We start from the raw sequence: 19,679 nt of genomic DNA on the forward strand, positions 1-19,679 counted from the left end.
ACTTACGTCCATGAGTGCCGCATTGATGTAGTTGGAGCTCTCGCCATCCACAGAGATGAGAAACGGCAGGCAGCGGTCGGCCGAGAGGACGTCCATGCTCCGGTTCTTGTCGTGGTTCCGGGGGAGCAGACCCACGCTGCAGTCCTCCGGCCGCACTCTAGGGGTCACTATATTGAGGGTCTGGCAAAAATGTAGAAGGAAAAGGCTTTCTTAAAAGCAAGGAATACAGCGTGCAATGTTCCCCCACTGTACCGCTCGCTTTAACAGTAGACAGCTAAGTCCAAATTTAGAGTTGCACGTCTTCCTTGCAGTACCATGTTGTGCCACAACATGCCGAGCAGCACTGAGCTCTACTGGAAGAGATGCAACGAAATTAAGAGTGGGAAAACGACTGAATTTATTATTATTTGTTTGATATGGTCTCTACATATTGCATTGTGGCTTGGTCTCAAACCTATCCCTTGTGATAAAAGGGGGTTCAGTGTATATCTGGAAAAACGTCTCAAAGGTCCTCACCTGGAACTCGTCTTTAATCTGACTGGAGTTGGTCTGAGGATCCAGCCTGCTGATGTTGTAGTAGATGGCTCGGAAGTCGCACACGGGGATGGCGGTGTTGCCGCAGAGACACGCCTCCAGGATGGCGTCGTGGACGAACACGTACTGCTCCTGGACGACCAGAAGACGAGCGAGCTTTAATGCCATACACGCGCGGATCCGACATTTCGGTTTGCGAGGGGTCGCGCTCGTAAACCTTCCCGAAATTCACTTGGGAACGCCTCCTGGAAGTTTTGTCAAAATTCAGCCCCCAAAGCCAGTTTGTGTCCAATGTCAATCACGAGAAAACCCGCAAAAAAGTCTCAAGAAGCCATGCCCGAAAAGACACAGGAAGTGTGCCATTTTGTTTTGAAGCGCCTCACTGGATTTAAAAACAACAACAACTAAAAAAAAAAAACAATGCAGCCCTCAAAACCCGTTTCACTTAAGCAACATGAAAGTTGGTCGGCATGTCTGTCATACTGTAAGTAAAGCCACAAAAAAGTCTTTACAAGCCATGCCTGAAAAGACACAGGAAGTTTGTCGTGCTGGTTCGAAGTGGACATTTAGGCTTAATTGCGCCCAATGTGAATATTTTGAAAATTCAGTCACTGAAGCACATTTGACTCAGCGACATGGAATTTGGTAGCCACGTGTATTATGAGAAGACCCACCAAAAAGTCTCAGGAAGCAATTACTAAAAAGACAGATGGAGTCGGCTATTCGAGGTGGACATTTTATGTTCAAGGGCTACTAACCATGATTAAAAATAAAAACAAATAAAAAATAATAATCATCACCGCGACAGCTAGTTATACTCAGCAACATGAAATTTGGCAGACACCACCAAAGAATCTCAAGAAGCCATGCCCGAAAGCTGAGCTGCTGAGACAGTTCTACACAGCGGTCATCGAATCGGTCCCGTGTTCTTCCATCACAGTCTGGTTCGGTGCCGCTACAAAAAAGGACAAACTCCGACTGCGACGGACAATCCAAACTGCTGAAAGGATTGTCGGTACCCCCCTACCCGCCATTGAGGACTTGCACGCTGCCAGAACTAAGACAAGGGCGTGTAAAATCCTCTCGGACCGTCCGCACCCCGGTCACCGGCTCTTCCGGCTCCTTCCCTCAGGTCGGCGCTACCGATCAACGCAAACTAGAACTAGTAGACATTCCGACAGCTTCTTCCCTCTTGCGATCAACTTCTTAAACACCTAACCTCTAATTCCATGACAACAAGCTGGCAATTTTTTGACTTGAGTTCGTTGTCACATTTGTGTGGGGCCAATTATGTATTACTCGTGCACTCACTGTAGTTGTCTCGCCACGCTGCACTATTTGCATATACTGGCCACTCGTGCCAGAGTCGCATCTGCTCCATTTGCACACCGATTGAGGAGTATCTGTAACATTTGCACAACCAGCATTGTCCCAGATGATCGCACTACTCGTCACTTTAAACCGCATCCACTCCTTGAAGTCTCGGCGCCCTTTGCACAATGGTCATTGCACCGGACTATTGCAATATTAGTCGTTCGTACTGCTCTAAGTGCTCGAGGACTCTGCATCTTTTTGCACAATTGTTTTTTGTCAATGTCTTGATGTCCCCAAAGTGTTCTGTAAATTGACCGTCTGTCGTACTCGAGCGGCTCCGACGACCGGAGACAAATTCCTTGTGTGTTTTGGACATACTTGGCAAATAAAGATGATTCTGATTCTGATTCTGAAAAGACAGGACGTCTGCCGTTTTGCTTTGGAAGTGGCCAATTTGGGCTCCTTTTGGCCACTTCCGGCGCGACTGCAAAAAGGAACTGTTGTGAGTGATTTTTGCAAGTCATTGTTGGCTCCCCTTTGCAGACTTTGCCAGTGAATTAAAATGAAGGAGCGCTGCAATGTTTCCGCGCCGGGGATCAAGCACGCTCTTTGTGCTCGACCCGGCACGCCGCATGCTAATGTCGCCGCCCTCGCGGCCCACTTTACACCAGCGCATCTGTTGTTGTAACTTCGCTGTGCTGAATGTTGATTGTGGCCTCGGTGGAGGGGAGACTTTAAAAAATCACTTCACCTCCAGGCCATTGTCTGCGCCCGTGACACTCCACACACACGCGCACACACACGACACACTCCTCCACCTCTCAGCCTTTTAAAAGATTAATTGCTCTGTGCAGTTTAGACGAGGATTAGAGAAGCATCCGGCAGCCTCGACACTGACACAAATGACTCCCACTCAGTTAACGCACACACGCACACACCATTCACGAGCAATTTGTTCACGGCTGTCATGCAGCGAGTGTGTTCTGTTCTGGAGGTGACGTCAAAGGTTTCAAGTAAGTATTGATTCAAATAAAGTGCCAAAGCGACGGATTAGCTCAGCTTCTATCTGCACACGAAGGGGGAAAAAAAGAATAAAAGACGCAGGATGTCTTGCATTTTGCTTTGAAGCAGACATGGTAGGGTCCTTTCGGCCGTTTTCAGGGGTCCTTAGAAGAATTTGTACATTTGATCACTTCTTCATCCTTTGAGGGCTTTTCCATACTCCAAAAGATCACCAAGTCTTGCAAGCCAGTTCGTACAGGCGCAATTTACATGTCGTAAAAATGAAGATTTAGATTCAAAATAAATTCAGCCCCCAAAGCCACTTTCACTTAGCAAGATCAAATTTGGTCGACTCGTTGATCATAGGTCGACCTACGAGAAAGTCTCAGGAAGCCATGCTCGATTAGACAGAGCCAGTCTGGCATTTGGCATTGGTCCTTTTTGCTACTAAATCTCAATCGGATTTCTTCATCCTTAGGCCTTTATTATGACTTTCCCATACGAAAAGAAACCTCACCAAATTTCCATTTGGTAGGTATCGTGTCTGTAAACCCACAAAAATTGGCTCGGTAGCACCGCGGGAAGTTTTGGACAATTCGGCCCCAAAAGCTAGTTGGACTTAGCAACATGAAATTTGGGAGGCATGTCTATGATGAGTAGACGCACAAAAAAAGTATCGAGAAGCCTTGCCCCATAAGACACATTTTGGTTTGAAGTGGTGATTTTAGGTTTTTTTTTCAAGGGGGTCCTTGAAGTTTTGGAAAATTCTGCCCCTGCTGCAAGTTTGACTTAGCAATAGCGATGTAACACACAATTAAAAGTGCCTCGATATCGTCGTGGTCGATAAAATTAAGAAGCCGTTGCCTTTAAAATTGAGTGTTGGGCCGGCTATCCGCAGCCACGCCGCTTAGTCAGGCTGCTTGCTAACGGTCAGACGACAGCGCGCCGCTTCCTCATTCAAAGTAGAAACGCACCTGGTTAGACGCGTGACCCACGTGACCATGCGGGTACGTCACAAAAAATACTGGTGCCCCGAGTTCCACCCAAGGTTACGGCGTAGCCCCGAGCGTCGCCTCGCGATCTATCGGGCGAGAGGTGCTTGTTGTTCGCGCCGGCCTCCGTCCCAGCAAACGCCGGGAAGCCCCCCTAGCCGTCCCGCCGCCGGCCGCCACCGCCGCTCCCCCTCGAAGAGATGATCCGCCAAATTATTTATGCATATTGTAACAGCGCTCGAGTTCGGGTTTAATCTCAAGTCGAAAGCCGTGAGTGAAAGAACGTCACACGGAGAGAGAATAACGATTCCGATTCCCCGTTACAACATATCCCTTTGCCGATACATTACAGCAGTCCCAAAAATGAAATAAATAGGTCCACTCCAGATATGAAATCTGACATACTTCCCTCTTTTCAAATGAAACGTCCACATTTCAAATGAAAACATGTTACAGAGGCTGCTCAGACAAATAAATCAACCTACAATATCACTAAGCGGCGGAAAAGAAAGGAAAGATTCTTCTGCCTTGAAGGGTGCTCCTGCTCCTGCGTTCATGACTTCACTTGAAACCATTTCCTGGGGTCCTTGAATATTTGGAAAATTCGGCCCCAGAAGCCTGTTTGAATTAGCAACGTGAAATTTGGTTGACTTGTCTGTCAAGAGTAGACCCACAAAAAGGTCTCAAGAAGCCACGCCTCAAAAGACACAGGAAGTCTTCCATTTTAGTTCAAATGGAAATTTTCAGCTCCATTTCGTCCTTTTCAGTTTCCAGTCCTCACCTCGGTCTGCACCATGTTGACCCTTTGTGACCTGAGCTCGCGGATGCAGTTGAAGATATCGACCACGCCCTCGTTCTCCGCCATGTCCAGCATAATGTCCACAGCAATGAAGCAGCCTGTCCGGCCCGCCCCCGCGCTGACGGGGAAAAAACAACAACATGAGACTCACTTGACTTATTTGTTTTACAACTGTACAAAGTGGCACATTGGCAAGTTTTCGAGTTTTGTGCCATCGCTCGGTCGAATTATCATTTGTATCGTTAGCCAAAATGTGACTTTTGAGTGACTTTCTGACACGCGGACTTCACAACATCCGGTCACCATCATTTCACGTTGCCGACCTCGGAGTGAATTATGCTTTTGTGCTTGCACTTTCCGCTTTTTTCCAATGAAGTTGGGACGTTGTGTTAAACATAAATAAAAACAGAATACAATGATTTGCAAATCATGTTCGATCTATATTGAATTGAATACACTACAAAGACAAGATATTTCATGTTCAAACTGATCAACTTGATTGTTTTTAGAAAATAAATCATGAACTTCGAATTTGATGGCTGCAACACGTTCCAAAAAACCTGGGACAGGTGGCAAAAAGTGAGAAAGTTGAGGAATGCTCATCAAACACGTGTTTGGAAAATCCCACAGGTGAACAAGCCAATTGGGAACAGGTGGGTGCCGTGATTGGGTAGAAAAGGAGCTTCCCTGAATTGCTCACTCATTCACAAGCAAAGACGGGGCGAGGTTCACCTCTTTGTGAACAAGTGCGTGAGAAAATAGGCACCATTAATGTACACAAAGGTTTTGGAGAAACATACGCTGCCATCCAAGCGACGTCTTTTTCACGGACGCCCCTGCTTATTTCAGCAAGACGATGCCAAACCACATTCTGCACGTGTTACAACAGTGTGGCTTCGTAGTAAAAGATGGGCGGGTACTCGAGTGGCCTGCCTGCAGTCCAGACCCGTCCGTCTCCCATTGAAAATGCGTGGCGTATTATGAAGCGTAAAATACGACAACGGAGACCCCGGACTGTTGAGCGGCAGAAGCTGTACATCGAGCGAGATTAGGAAAGAATTCCACCTCCAAAGCTTCAACAATTATTGTCCTCAGTTCCCAACCGTTTTATTAAATGTTGTTAAAAGAAAAAGGTGATGTCACACAGCGGTAAACATGAGCCTGTCCCAGCTTTTTTGGAACGTGTTGCAGCCATCAAATTCGAAGTTCATGATTATTTGCTAAAAACAATCAAGTTGATCAGTTTGCACATGAAATATCTCGTCTTCGTAGTGTATTCAATTCAATATAGGTCGAACACGATTTGCAAATAGCTGTCGTCTGTTTTTATTTGTTTAACACAATGTCCCAACTTCATTGGAATTGGGGTCTTGTATTCCAGCTCCCCCAAAACAATTTTACAACTATTCTAATTTGATTTTGTGTTACGTACCGCGATGATTCGTTTCATCGTTGTTGTACTTTTGTTCTCGCTGTTAAACTGGAAAGCTGTCACACGCAATATCCGACATATTGACGTGCACGCACACACACACACACACACAAATACACACGCAACGGAGACAGTGTTTCGATGACACATCCTGAGCGATGGAGGGACACATGAGGGAGACGGATGGATTGATTAACGGATGGACGGATAGATGGATGAGAAGGGAGGTGTGAGAAGAAGAGATGCAATGAGGACAGAGGACAGAAAGAGGGGAAGAGGAGGAGGGAGGAAGCGAGAGCCTCTGCAGATAACCTGTCACCTGAGTGATTAATGTCGACTCGGCAACACTGTGTGTGTGCGTGTTGAAACAATTAGACATTTTTACGTTGTCAAGGGATGAAAAAGTGCGGGCGACTCGACAAATACTGCAGGAAAGAGGAGAGAATGTCCAGGTCAGTGAACAAGGTCTTCAGATGAGCGTGGAAGCAGCCGTCACACATTTACTCAACATTGACATCACAAACATTGAATTGTTTCCTGGGAAACACCACAAGTTGGCGCAAGGAAGTGCAGCACTTGTGAAGCGCAGACGCACGACGCGCGGACTTCCGACTAGCACGGCGGCTGTCGTCGCTCTCATACTTTACATTGACATCACAAACATACAATTGTTTACTGGGCAACATCAAGCGTTGGTTACAGTTTCATCCATGCAGGGGAGAGGACAAATTGTGCAGCGCAGACACGGAAGGCGGAAGGGCGGGCGGGGGAAGGCGGTCCTCTGACTAACAAAGTAACTGCCGTCACGTTTGGCTCCGCCTCGTGATCACAAACGAACAATTGCTTTTTGGGAAACACCAAGAGTTGTCTTTATGGTTTATTTCCGCGCAAGGAAGATTGTACGGCGCAGACGCGGAATGCAGTAAACGAGCTCTTCTGCCTAGCTCACAAACGTCTGTTTGCGATCACGAGGAAACTCCCAGCGTCAATGCGATAGAAGCTGCTGCGTTAGGCAGGAGATCTTGTGTGCTGCATTCCGGGTCTGCTCTGCACAATTTCTTCACTCCTTTGCAAGGAACAGACTAGAAAGACAACTTTTGGTGTTTCCCAGTAAACAATTGGCGGCTTTACGTTTACAGCGGCCGTCGTGTTCGTCGGGAGACCCGGCGTACTGCGCTCCGGGTCCGCTCGGTACGACGTGTGCGTAGTCGCACCTGCAGTGTGCCACGATGGGGCCGGCGTCGGGCGGGTTGAGGAACTTGACCTGGCGGATGAAGCCCAGCAGCCCGGTGGCGTAGCACGGAACGCCGTGGTCGGGCCAGCTGGTGAAGTGGAACTGGCGCAGCTCCCGCAGCTCGTGGTGACCCTTCTGGAAGGAATTATTATTATTAGAAAATATGACAACAAAAATCACGTCAGGATTACAGACAACAGAAGCTGGAATTAGTTATTCGGTTATTGCCGTGGGGGTTTACGTTCGTCAACTGGAGTGCGACCGCTTACTGCCACCGACGGATATTTTCGTCGAGTACGTTTCTCAACAGGGAGGCGTGGAAGAGGGTCTCGCCCGGCTTGTCTGTGAAATTCAAGTTAGTAAACCACCGGCTGCACGATATTGGGAGAAAATGACATTGCGATTTTTTTTGTAAACCTGCAAATGGGGATGTATATTGCGAGGTGAAAAAAATACTTGAGACATTTGAAAACCAAAAATCTCTTGCCCCCTCTATGTATTGTATGGACCGTTGATAATATCATAAAATAAACTATAATTAATGAACTAAACTGTGCTCAATTAGGGCACAGAAGTGTACTGAGTCAGTTGTGAGAAGTTGACCTGTGTTTAAAGTACGAAAGTACTCGATTCTTGAGCCGGGAAGAGTCCACCCAGGACATGAAGTTAAAATCCTTTTTTTCTCCTGCCCAGTGGTATCATACTGTCCTTTAGCACATTCCTAACACTATTCATTTGTTTTTAATCAATCTACAATTCCTGGGGAAGAACTACTTTCCTGAAGGTGCCAACGCTTTAAATGGATTCCTATGACCTGGTTATTTACAGAGTACAGCGCCAAACGATGTGATAAATGTTGCCCACTCGACATCCATCGCAGCCTGGTCATCCTGGAAATGGGATTGCTCCAGGCTCCATCTGCGGTCCCTTCTCAATGTTTCTTCTTTTCTCCCCAAATGGGGTTTTGTGTATTTCCTTGCCTTAGTTGAGGGGATGTGGTCCATCTTTGTCAACTGCGGGCCTGCGGAAGCCCTTTGAGACTCTCTTGTGTTTCAGGGCGAAACAAACAAACTTGACTTGACTTGGGCAAATTTCTCAAAAAGCTCTCGTCCGGTCACTCCTATCTCAAGGTGCTACTGCACAGCTGCCAAACCCAAGGCCGCGGGGCCAGATCTGGCCCGCCACATCACTTTATGTAACCCGCGAAATCAAATCATTTGCGTTGACTTCATGTTTCTAGCTAAAATACCAAATTGCTCATTGTCAATAACTTGAAAGAATTCTGAGATATCGCAAGCATATTTTGTTAACAATACCACTTTCAAAAGAAATGGAATAATACTTGAACAGTTTTCTTTTTTCAGAACTTCCATTTATTGCGTACATGTGAGGCGATCCTCCACTTATTAAGGTTTCACAGGGGAAACCATGACGACGATGTGGCCCGCGACAAAACCAAGTTTAATTTTAACACCCCTGCGCTACTGCATCACGATTACTAGGTCATCGAATTCTTGTACATCCAAATCCACAGAAAGGTTTGCGGTGTAGTGGTGTCCTTCAGTGTTTTCTTTTCAAAAGTCCATTGCATTATTTTTGGTTTTCTTGCTTTTCTGCACTTGTAACCTTGCATTTGTCCTCTGTGGGGGTTGCGCCTGCTCATCGCTCCATCCTCCACCTGAGCTCGGGGGAGGGCGGGGCTACAATGACCCGAGAGACCCTGAAGTGAGAGAGGACGAGACCCTCTCCTTTGAGGACCCGCTCGGTCTACAGCTCTGCGGGTAGAATCGATCCTGGTGAATTATTGAGGAGGGAGGCGTGCGGTGGTATGGATCCACCGGGGAGGAGGAGAAAAAAAAAAGAAAAAGAAGAAAGAAATGATGCCGGCGTCTCGCTCTTCCTCTCGCAAACGTCTCTTCGCAAATGTTGGAAAATCTATGGACCTCCCCCCCGGGGAACTGCAGGCGGGGATGAGGACGACGATGATGAGGATGATGATGTCGGTGCAAGGAACATAAAATATAATAAACACCATAACCCGAGAAAACGTGGAGCAGCTGCTCTGGACTGATCTTTGCATTACATTTTGTTATATTACTAGAAACCTTTTTCCGTAACTAACCATAGGCCTAACTAGGCAACTATCTATCTACCTACCTCATTAATAAATCATCTAAATGGCAAACTATCCACTAACACACTTGGTAGCTAACTTACTAGCTAATAAACTATCCGACTGAGTAAATGACTAACACACTAACTAGCTCACAAAAGATCCAATGAAATAACATTATAATAAAAACCAAACTAGCTCATTAAATAACTGTGCAGCCATCAAATAATCACTCATCACTAATTTACCAAATGGCAAAGGAACTAACTAATCAGATACATATCAAGCTCAGAAACTAACCACCTATCTAAGAAAGCATCTAACCAGCCAACCAACTTGCTAACTAGGGAACCAACCACCTAAAATGATCTAACCAATTAACTAACTAAGGAACCAACTATTTAACAAGAACAACCTAAAATAGCTTAGTGATAACTAACCGACGGCCAACTGACCGACTTACAAATGAACTAACTAACTGACTGACTGACTAACTGAGGAACCTACTACTGTATCTGATAAAGCAAAACAAAATAACATCTAACGAATAACCAACAAACATACTAACTAACTAACTAAGGAAATGACTGTCTGGAGTTAGCGTACTAACCAGTATTTTTTTTTTTTAGTTGCGTAGGACAAAGATATTAGTGCTTATGTTCATAGAACAAAGTAGGTTCTTATTTGACCTTTTTGACCTCGTGACAAAGGCGGCGTGCCAATTGCAAAGATGTCCCCCCGCCGCTTCCCGAGCGATGTCTCACTCCGCCACGTTCTCGCGCTCCTTAATCTCCCAGCGGATTAGCTTTGAATGAAAACCTTTTCGTCGAGAGCCGCGTTGCAATTAAAAGACTTCGGCAGGTGATCAACGTCACACCTCCTTCGCGGCTTTTGATGTCGCGCTCACAAAACACCACAAAAATCACAGAGACTTTCTTTGGCATATTAGCGCGCACTCACACACACACACACACACACACACACAGACACACGCGCACAAATAAATGCATCCACACCACAAACATGTGCAAACGCAGACACAAATACACAAATGCATATACAGACACAAATTTAAAAAAATGCACACCTGCACACCCACTCAAACAAACGCACATGCACACAAAAACACGCACGTGCATCCGCACGCACACAAACAAATGCAAAAACACACGCACACCAACACACGCGCACACACACATTCGCCACATACAACGCGCACACACAGCCAAAAATGTGGAGGTGGTGAGGATTAGCATGGTGCTAAATGAGCTGACGTTGAGTCATCTCGGTAAGCGGCTCAAGTGCAAGTGAACGCAGCACGCACGCACGCACGCACACACACACACACACATCTAACCAGCTCGACATTCTAAGCAGAAAAAATAAGAGGCGCCAGTATAGAACATATACAGTACTGTCAAATTACAAATTACAAAAGTTGAATCTACGCGTACGTATATAACGACGGCGTGTGGTGTTGTTTACCTTCTGCACGGTGAACGTTCGCACGACGTACTCGGCCAGCGGCTCCGTCTCCACCAGGGTGACTTTCACGTCGCCGTAAACTTCCGTCTCGTCAGGCCAGTAGCGGACGCACTTGACCTGAACACGCAAACGGGTTACGGCTCCAAATGAGGCTTTCAAACGAGGTCGAGATGACTTTCCCCCCCCCCCCCCCGAGTTAAAAATTGGAATCCAATCTGTTCTTTCATTGTATAATGTTCATAACGCTGTTACGACATTATCATTTTAACATTAGCATTAGTCTGAACAACTCACCCTGCCCACCTCCACCAGGTTGGTCACCATGACGATAGAGGCCGAGTTCTCCTGCCACACCATCCTCCAGAAATCCCTCACCGTCTCCTGCATGGGCCCTGATGCGCGCACACACAAAAATATCAAAGACACAGCATACAATAAAGACACACACACACACACCTAAACACATACACTCACATGAAACACGCACGCACACAAACAAGCCATGCATGCATGAAACACACACATGCTCAAAAACAAACACACATTTGGATGAAACACACAACTGTGCATAAACTGGCACACACACACACACACTCCTTTGTTTGTTTCACCAAGTAAGGCAATTGAGAACCGTTTCTCATTTCCAATGGCCACCTGGAAGCAATTTGGGGGTCAGTGTCTTGCCCGAGGGCACTTTGGGATTCCAACCGCTGACGAGCCGCTCTACCGAGAGTTGCCCACGTGAAACGAAACACACGTGTAGCACACATGCACGAACATCCGATACAAAAACACACACACGTGCGCACACATGAAAAGTGTAGCTGTGCGCTCTTAAATTTGTCAAGGGGATTCCCCCCCCCGCCCTTTTTTTGGGAATCAGTCCAGGCGGTTTAAATTTAGAAGGTTGCGGTACTAGCTTCTCTGTCATGAGCCATCCTGCAGTTCTGCTGCTGGAGCCTGGGTGGCGCTTTGCGGGCTCTCCCCTCCCCTCTCTTTTTCCAGCACCTTCCTCGGCCGCGCACCTGCCACCAATCTGCCCTGGTTGCCACCTGCATTGAAAGCTTGCCAAGTAAAGTATTAGAGCTACTCCAGCGGTACGACGGCTCCCCGGTCTCCACGTAAGCTACTCGATTCCTCGTCTCCTTTCTGACCTCCGTGCCTCCCCTTGTCCTCGGTGTTGCCTCCGCGTCGGTCGCCAAACCAGCCGCCTGCCACGCATTTCCTGCCTCCGCAGCCCGCCGGCGCACCTCAAGGACCATCTACCTTTCCCTTTTTCAAGAAACTATTCATCACAACCTCTCAACCTCCGCCTGCTCTCGGGTCCAGTCTCCATCCGTTCATGACGATCCCGTCCAAAAGGACGGCAACGAGCGCACACGCACGCGCACACGCACGCACGCACAGACAGACGAACGGCGTGGTTGAACTGGAATTACCTTGCGTGGCGATGTAATGTCTGGGCCGGTGGTATCCCTGAGAGACGCACAAAACAAAACGCTTTAACGCCATTCAAAAGCGCTCTCGTCCGCTCCGTTGCGTGACGGTCACCTGACTGCCAAATGGTGGATGTTTTCAAGTATTATTTATCTGAATCATTTACACACTATTGACTTTTTTCATTTTATTTGAACATTGTTAATTCTTTTTAGTTTACCATATTTTCTTTCACTTGATGAAAGTATTTTTCATTGAATACAATGATTTATGTGATGCCCTGTTTAAGAAAATAGTGTACACAGGTATATAGATACATCAATTATCATTAATTATTAGAGTTGTTGTTGTAATACAATGACTTTATAAAATTTTTTTACTCATCAGAAATATATATTTGCTGTTCTATCTTCGCTCGTGGAATATGTCGTACGTATTGTGCTAAGCAGCACAATGAAACGTTCTTCCATGGGATGGCAGAAGGTTGGCCAAAGTTGCGTATCCACACGACACCGCAACGAGTCAGCTTTCGTACATTTGTGACTAAATTGAGACAAGAACATTTTTTCAGGTTTCATCCATCCATCCATCCATCATCCATCCATCCGTTTTCTTTTCCGCTTGTCCTCACGCGGGTCGCGGGCGTGCCGGAGCCTATCCCAGCTATCTTCGGGAGGGAGGCGGGGTACGCCCCGAACCGGTCGCCGGCCGATCGCAGGGCACACAGAAACAAACAACCATTCGCACTCACATTCACGCCTACGGGCAATTTAGAGTCTTCAGTCAACCTCGCGTGCGTGTTTTTGGGATGCGGGAGGAAAGCGGAGTACCCGGAGAAAAGCCACGCCGGCACGAGGAGAACATGCAAACTCCACACGGGCGGGGCCGGGATTTGAACCCCGGTCACTAGAACTGTGAGGCAGATGTACGTCCACCGTGCCGTGGATTCATCCGTTTGATGATTATTTTTGTTTGGTGGTTTACCGAGAGGTTTTTCAAATATAAAATCGTTGCTTTGGCTCAACAATAATAACCCTACGTGAATGAGCTCGGTTTACGCACCCTTTTCACTCTATAAACTACGTCGTTACGTTTCTAGCAGCATTGATATATCTTCAGGTCAGGTCCATAAACATTGGGACATTTGGGCTCTAAACAGCACCACAATGGATTCAAAATGGAAAAACATTTTCAACTGTCATTTTAAGGGAATCTGCATCCAAATCACCAAAGTGCTGTCAGTCATAAAACAGCCTGTCTTCCACTTTTCAAATGCTAGCTCGCTGCGTGCTTGCGTCGCGTATCCTCGGGTGAAGCAAAGTTTCCGTAAAATCAAAAAGCCAGTTGTAATTCCGAGTCGTCTGTTCTACGTAGCCGAGCGAGTGCTTGCGTTGGAGCGATAAAAGACGCGGACGTTCCATCGGAAGCTTGCGACTTCTACCGAGGCCGTGTCGCTTCTCTCTGGTGAAAAAGGGATTTATTGTTCACGGAATAGCGTGCATGTTTCTTTCATTCTAGTACAGTGTGCAGTCGTTAATGCTAAGTTAGTTCAACAACATCGAGAAGTGAAATGAATTGTTTTCATATTTAAAGCTCGCGTATCCTTCCTGCATCTCAATTTCCTCTCTTAATTATCTTCAAGTCATCTTCTGCCTCCCGGCTGCACAAGTCAAGGTTGTATTCATGCGTAAATATCATATTAAATAATAGCGGGCTTCATTTTCCTTGCACGGGACATGTGGGAGTGACGAGCGCACGTCGTCCTCGCCCTCCTCATCCTCACGTCAGAGATGAGAACATTTATCATTGCACATTTTCATTAAAAACCTGCTCTGAGAAGGCTTTTATTATTATTATTAGTATTATTATTATCGCAGTGCGCTCGGGTGGGGGGGGGGGGGGGGTGCTGTATATTGTTGGGGTTTTAATTTTCTCATTTCCAAGAAGAGCACATTTGTTTGTTATCGCGGACGTCCTCCTCATATCCTTTCCCCTGGTCACCTTCCGCCTCCTGGTCTCATTAAACATGTTATTATCCATATTTTCCATTCAAGGGTAAAGAGTAAACATATTTTCAATGAAGCGTCGTCCATATGCCGAGTACGCGTGCGACAAATGTAGAAGCAATCGAACAAAATTAGGAAAAGTTAGTCTTGGAAGGACACTAAAACAGTCCCCGGAAACCAAACTGGCAGAGCTTTTTTGTGGGTCGACTCTAGGTAGACATGTTTAGTCGATTTCACGTTGCTAAGTCACATGGGGCTGAATTCAAACAAATAAATCTGTCGGAGAAATGGCCAACATGACCCTACAAGGGCCACTGTCAAACAAAATGGCAGACTTCCTGTACATTTTCGAGCATGGCGTCTTAAGACTTTTTTGTGGATCTAATCCTAATCGACATGTCTGCCAAACAAGTAAGGACACTGGAACCAAAACGGCAGACTTGCCCTTTCCTTTCAGGCACGGCTTTTCGGACTTTTTGGTGGCTTTACTAACGTTGGCTGCATCGACCAAATGTAATGTTGCTCAGCGAAAGTGGCGAGTGAACTTGAACTCACGTCAATGAAGTTGGCGTTGATGTAGTCGGAGTGAGGCTCTCCGTCCAGCAGCTGCAGTCGCACTCTGGTGTGATCGTCTGTGGGGTCAGATAACACCGCAAACAACACACAACAGGCCTAAAGTTACGCCGACCCACAAAGCGCCAACGCCAACGCTTTAGACGAGCAAAATGGCAGACTTCCTCTTGCTGATCTGCGCTGTAGTGGAGGTTGCTGGGAATACGGTCCGCATCTTTGAAGACAATTGCTGAGAAGGAGAACTATGTAGTCATGAATTGTTTAGCATCGAGCTGTTTTTGTTTTTCTTGTTTTTTGGGCGTGGCTAAAACTTGGACGTCGCCCCTCCCCCACTAAATAAGAACTTGAGCGCCTTGGCGCTTTAGAGAGCCTCGTTGTCGGCCGCGAGTGCACGCCCGTCACGCGGAGAAAGGCGGACGAGAGAGAAGGAATTGTATTGTATTTTTTTTAAGTCCGACGTGACGGCCGGCATGTGGACCAGGGCTTCGCGCTTGCGTGGCCCCGTTAGAGCGCCTCGTTGTCGTGGTGTGGAAAAGCCCTGTGACGACGCGGTTAGCCGTATTGCCTTTTTGCCCCCCAAGTCATTCAAATTGGGCATGGTGGTTAATAACACTCTTTGCTGTGCTGTGCTGTCCAATTTACAAGACATCTATTTTCACTTTGCAGGGACTTTTCGGTTCGCTTAATGGCCAAACCGGGTCGCTCGCCCTCCTCGGGTTCCTCCCTTCCTCATCGAGCTCGTCGCATCCCCGCGCCGCCGCCCCATTAGTCCGCCGCGCCGCCGACTGGTAATTTTGCGGGGCCGGTGTCAGAAGCTGTCATAACACCGCAGCGACCTGCGCGGAGAAGCCCGGGGCGAGGCGGCGCTCCGCTCCTCTCCAGCCCAGGGAGGGCAGCCTCTAATTGGGCCGAGTTGGCAGGAGGTGCTGGCTCCAAAACAGCAGAAGAGCTGGACAAAGTCCACATCTTTGGTTGTGTGTGTGCGCGTGCGCATAAACGACTTAGAGTGCCTTCAAGAGTTTCACATAGTCCACTAGTTCACCTTGAGAGCCAAGACTTAGTTTCAAACTTCGATGCTTCTCCTCTCAGCCACGAGCGCCAAATTTGCCAAATTGGGCAAAGGTCTGGCGATCTGCCGGCGTCGAGACGTTTGTAATGTTACGCGGTAAAAAAAAACAAAAAAAACGATTCAATTTGATTCTCCATAGTGATGAAGTGAAACAATTCATGAATTAATCAACACCTAATGGATCATCAAAGTGACTGGCAACTATTTGGATCTTCGATTAATCGTTTCGAGACCTTGTTCAACTTGAAATTGTCCAAATCATCTGAATTTCAACAAGAAATATTCTCTGATTTCTGTAGTCCTCCATGAAAGACATTTGCAAACATCTGCGTTCACTTTGGAAAAGAAAGATTCACATTTTTGTCGATTTTCTGATCGATTGACTGAATTCTTGAAGTAAAAGTTCGTTACTCCGAGATCGGCTTCGTTATCATCTTATACAACATCAATTTGGTCCTCAAATTAAGATTGCCTATAAACAATAGACCAAGTGGGGCCAGACCAATAGTATTGCTCTTTCCCCAAATATGAATGTGACCATATTCGGACATATGGGGGTTTTCCACCCAACAGCGACAATATTCTGCTTTTATGGCGACTGTTTCTGAATAAAGTCAGGACTTTTTGTTGCTACATATAACAGCGATATAACTGACTCTTCTTGCTGCCGTTCATGTCCGACTTCGTACGTATTCTATCAGCTTACGACGTACCGCTTGTATATACGACCACGTTTTGGTCCATGTATCGTTTTTAGCGACAGCCGACGGCGCCGACGATTCTAATCTCTGCGGGTGCAGAAGTGTTCGATGCACAGAGCGTATTCGGAAGCTGCCGTTGTGGAGTTGAGTTGGAGAGTCCATTCAGTCATTACCGCGCGAGCCTCGCTCTCCTCCTCGACCTCCTCGACCTCCTCGAGCTCCTTGAGCTCCTCTCACCTCTTTTTTTTTTTTTTTTTTTTTTTTTTAAATATTCCCTTTCGGGAAAAAAGTCCCTAGCGTCATTCCCCGACGACTATAGCGGAGGAAAAATTGGACTGGCGCTGACCCCAGTGTTTACACGGCGAAGTGATGAAGTTTATTTGAAAAAGCTTGGAAGTGCTGAACAACACTCTTTTTTTTTTTTAGCCTCCTCGGCCCAAATCTTTAAAACACACGCGCACGCACACGCACACGCACACGCACACGCACGCATACGCTCTCCTCATCTTCTCCGTTTGCGTCCGTCATGGATCTCGCTAATCAGTTAACTCGCCGCCGAGTCGTCCAAGCTGGAGGCGTTCGCGAGTTTAATAGACTGGCTGCTGTGCGTGCGCGCACACTTGTTTGTGTGGCGTGCGTAGCACGTATCCATCCGCCGACAACAGGCTTCCGTGCGTGTGGCGCGTGTGTGTGGTGAAGGGTATTAAAGTGTGTAATAGCCTATTAAGTCCACAGCTCCCTCCAGCTGATGTGTCAAACAACTCGGAATGTTGACACGCGCAAACACACGCGCGCACACACACGCGCACGCAACAGTGGAATGAAGAAGAATCCTGTTCATCTTCATGTGGCCGCTTCAAACCGTAGAGGGCGACTTCGTGGGCCTTTTGACTTTTTTGTGGGTCTACTCATGACCGACATGTCTACCAAATTTCACATTGGTACGTTAAACTAGCTTTGGGGGCTGAATTTGAAAACAAAAAACACTCCAAAGAACGGCTGAAAATGACCGAAATAACCCTAAATGTCCGGGGAGCTATGCACGGAAGTGTCAGGTTGAGGCAGCCATTTTGCATTCACAGGAAATAAATGTTGTCATTATTTCTGAGATGAGAACAAATATGTCCGAATTTGTGAAAACTATTGCATGTGTTGACCGTTATTCCCATTGTACGAAGACAAGAGTGCAATGGCGTCAGTGAGTAGTTGGGATCATTAATGCACAACGTTCCAAGGGTAACACGAGGACGATGTGCAACTCACTCGCAGCATTTTCATGAAACTGTCTTTATTGCTCTCATTATACAGTAAGGACAGTTTATTAATGGTAACCCTAACCCCCAAATTATAAATATATGTATTGATGTGTCTTTCGTGTTATTAATCAAATTACATGAAAAGATTTCAAGAGCTGAAGAAAGAAATGACAAAATCAGACAAATCGCTCTCCTTGGGAGGTTTCATGAACACGGAAGAAGAAAAAAAGGAAGCCGGGAGGACAGAAATGGCGCGCACGGATCCCAAGAGCATTTAAGAACACCTTTGCACCCATGAAGGCTCCAAGCAAATGATTTCCCCCCGCGTTTAGCAAGCACCAGCAGATGAATACGCGGGAAAAGTTGGAATCTTACTCAACGTTTGCTCAGCTTCCACCAGAGGAAGAAAAGGAAGAAGAAGGGGAAGGGGAGCAATGAAGAATGAAAAGGAAAAGGTGATGTGGAGTTCAAGCCAAATGTTTTCCTGCGTCGTCTGATGGCTTTGGCGCGGCCTCCCTTGGGGGCCTTTTGACGACGTTTTCTTTAGAAAATGAGTTTTTGTGCGAGACGGACACTTTCCATTACCGGGCGGCCGGTAATTAAAACATTTGCGCTAATAGCAAATTCATCATCATTCCTGCGGGCCGTCCGGACTTTGACAGCTTATTTCATTTCATTTCTGCACGCTTTCATTTGAGCGCCTTCAGGTCTCCGTGTCGAGGCGCCGCGGCACGGCACGCGACACGGAGACCTTTAATTATGTACGCGCGTCGCACAACGCCGCTCCGACTTGTCGACGCACACAACGCAGCAGCGTGACGAGCAACGCCCTTTCATGCATTTCCACACGCTCAAGTCGCATCAAACTGTTCATCTATTCAGAATCTGCCTACCTGCGTTATTTCCATGACTTTATGACATGAACGTGACCGTTACGCTTAAATCGTGGTCAAATTCAGGGGGGAAAAAAAACAAAACAAGACGGGAGCGTGTGCGGCTGAGTTAAGCGAGGTTTGTGTTTTGTGGCGAGTCAGCAAAGTTTGCCACAAAGCTCAGCCTACATGTTACGATGACACGTTCACAGATTTGACGATTCGGCGTCGCCCGTCTGTCTCGTGTACACGCTGCAAATTTGGTACGGATTACAGGAAAAGACCCCTGAAAATGGCCGCTTCAAACCAAAGTGACAGACTTTCTGTCTCTTACGGGCAAGACTTTATTGTCGGTCTGCTTCGTGTAAAGACATTTGCGCCAAATCTCGCCTTGCTCGGTGAAACGGGCTCCCAGGGGTGAATTTTCAAAAACTTCCCCAGCGAAAGCAACTGAGCCGAAAATGGCAGACTTCCAGTTCGTTTTCAAGCACGGCTTCTCGAGACTTTTCTTTGGGCCGACCTGCGATAAAGGTGGCAAAGTCAAGGCCCGGGGGCCAAATCTGGCCCGCCAAGTCATTTCATGTGGCCCGCGAAAGCAAATTTTCATAAAATAATAACAATAAATAGTATCGTTGAGACATTGCAAGCTTTTTCTGTTGACAGTAACATGAACAAAAGTCGAACAAACCATTATCCTTGACTTCTGATTTCAAAACTAGGCATCCATCAATTTGTTGTATGTATGTAATAATACAATGTGGCCCACGACAAAAACGGGTTTCCCGCACCTGCCTTACCGTATCTGCCAAATTTCATGTTGAGAAGTCAAACTGGCTTTGGGGGCAGTCTTGTTATTTGAA

General features: G+C 46.8%; 1 protein-coding gene across 10 annotated transcripts in view; it reads right to left on the reverse strand.

Moving 5' to 3' along the window:
• ptprt (protein tyrosine phosphatase receptor type T) overlaps positions 1-19,679 on the reverse strand; it is a 138,434-nt gene that overhangs the window by 8,325 nt on the left and 110,430 nt on the right. For 8 of the 10 annotated variants that reach the window (XM_061688123.1, XM_061688122.1, XM_061688121.1 and 5 more), the window contains 8 exons: positions 14,904-14,989; positions 12,345-12,381; positions 11,200-11,297; positions 10,906-11,022; positions 7,288-7,442; positions 4,624-4,759; positions 517-666; positions 7-180 (listed from right to left, as the gene is read on the reverse strand). In XM_061688123.1, the coding sequence (XP_061544107.1) occupies positions 7-180; positions 517-666; positions 4,624-4,759; positions 7,288-7,442; positions 10,906-11,022; positions 11,200-11,297; positions 12,345-12,381; positions 14,904-14,989 (953 nt within the window). The remainder of the gene's footprint in view (positions 1-6; positions 181-516; positions 667-4,623; positions 4,760-7,287; positions 7,443-10,905; positions 11,023-11,199; positions 11,298-12,344; positions 12,382-14,903; positions 14,990-19,679) is intronic. The other 2 variants (XM_061688118.1, XM_061688117.1) reach the window with 2 other exon arrangements.

Source organism: Phycodurus eques, chromosome 10, assembly GCF_024500275.1.
Source record: "Phycodurus eques isolate BA_2022a chromosome 10, UOR_Pequ_1.1, whole genome shotgun sequence".
Lineage (NCBI taxonomy): Eukaryota > Metazoa > Chordata > Actinopteri > Syngnathiformes > Syngnathidae > Phycodurus > Phycodurus eques.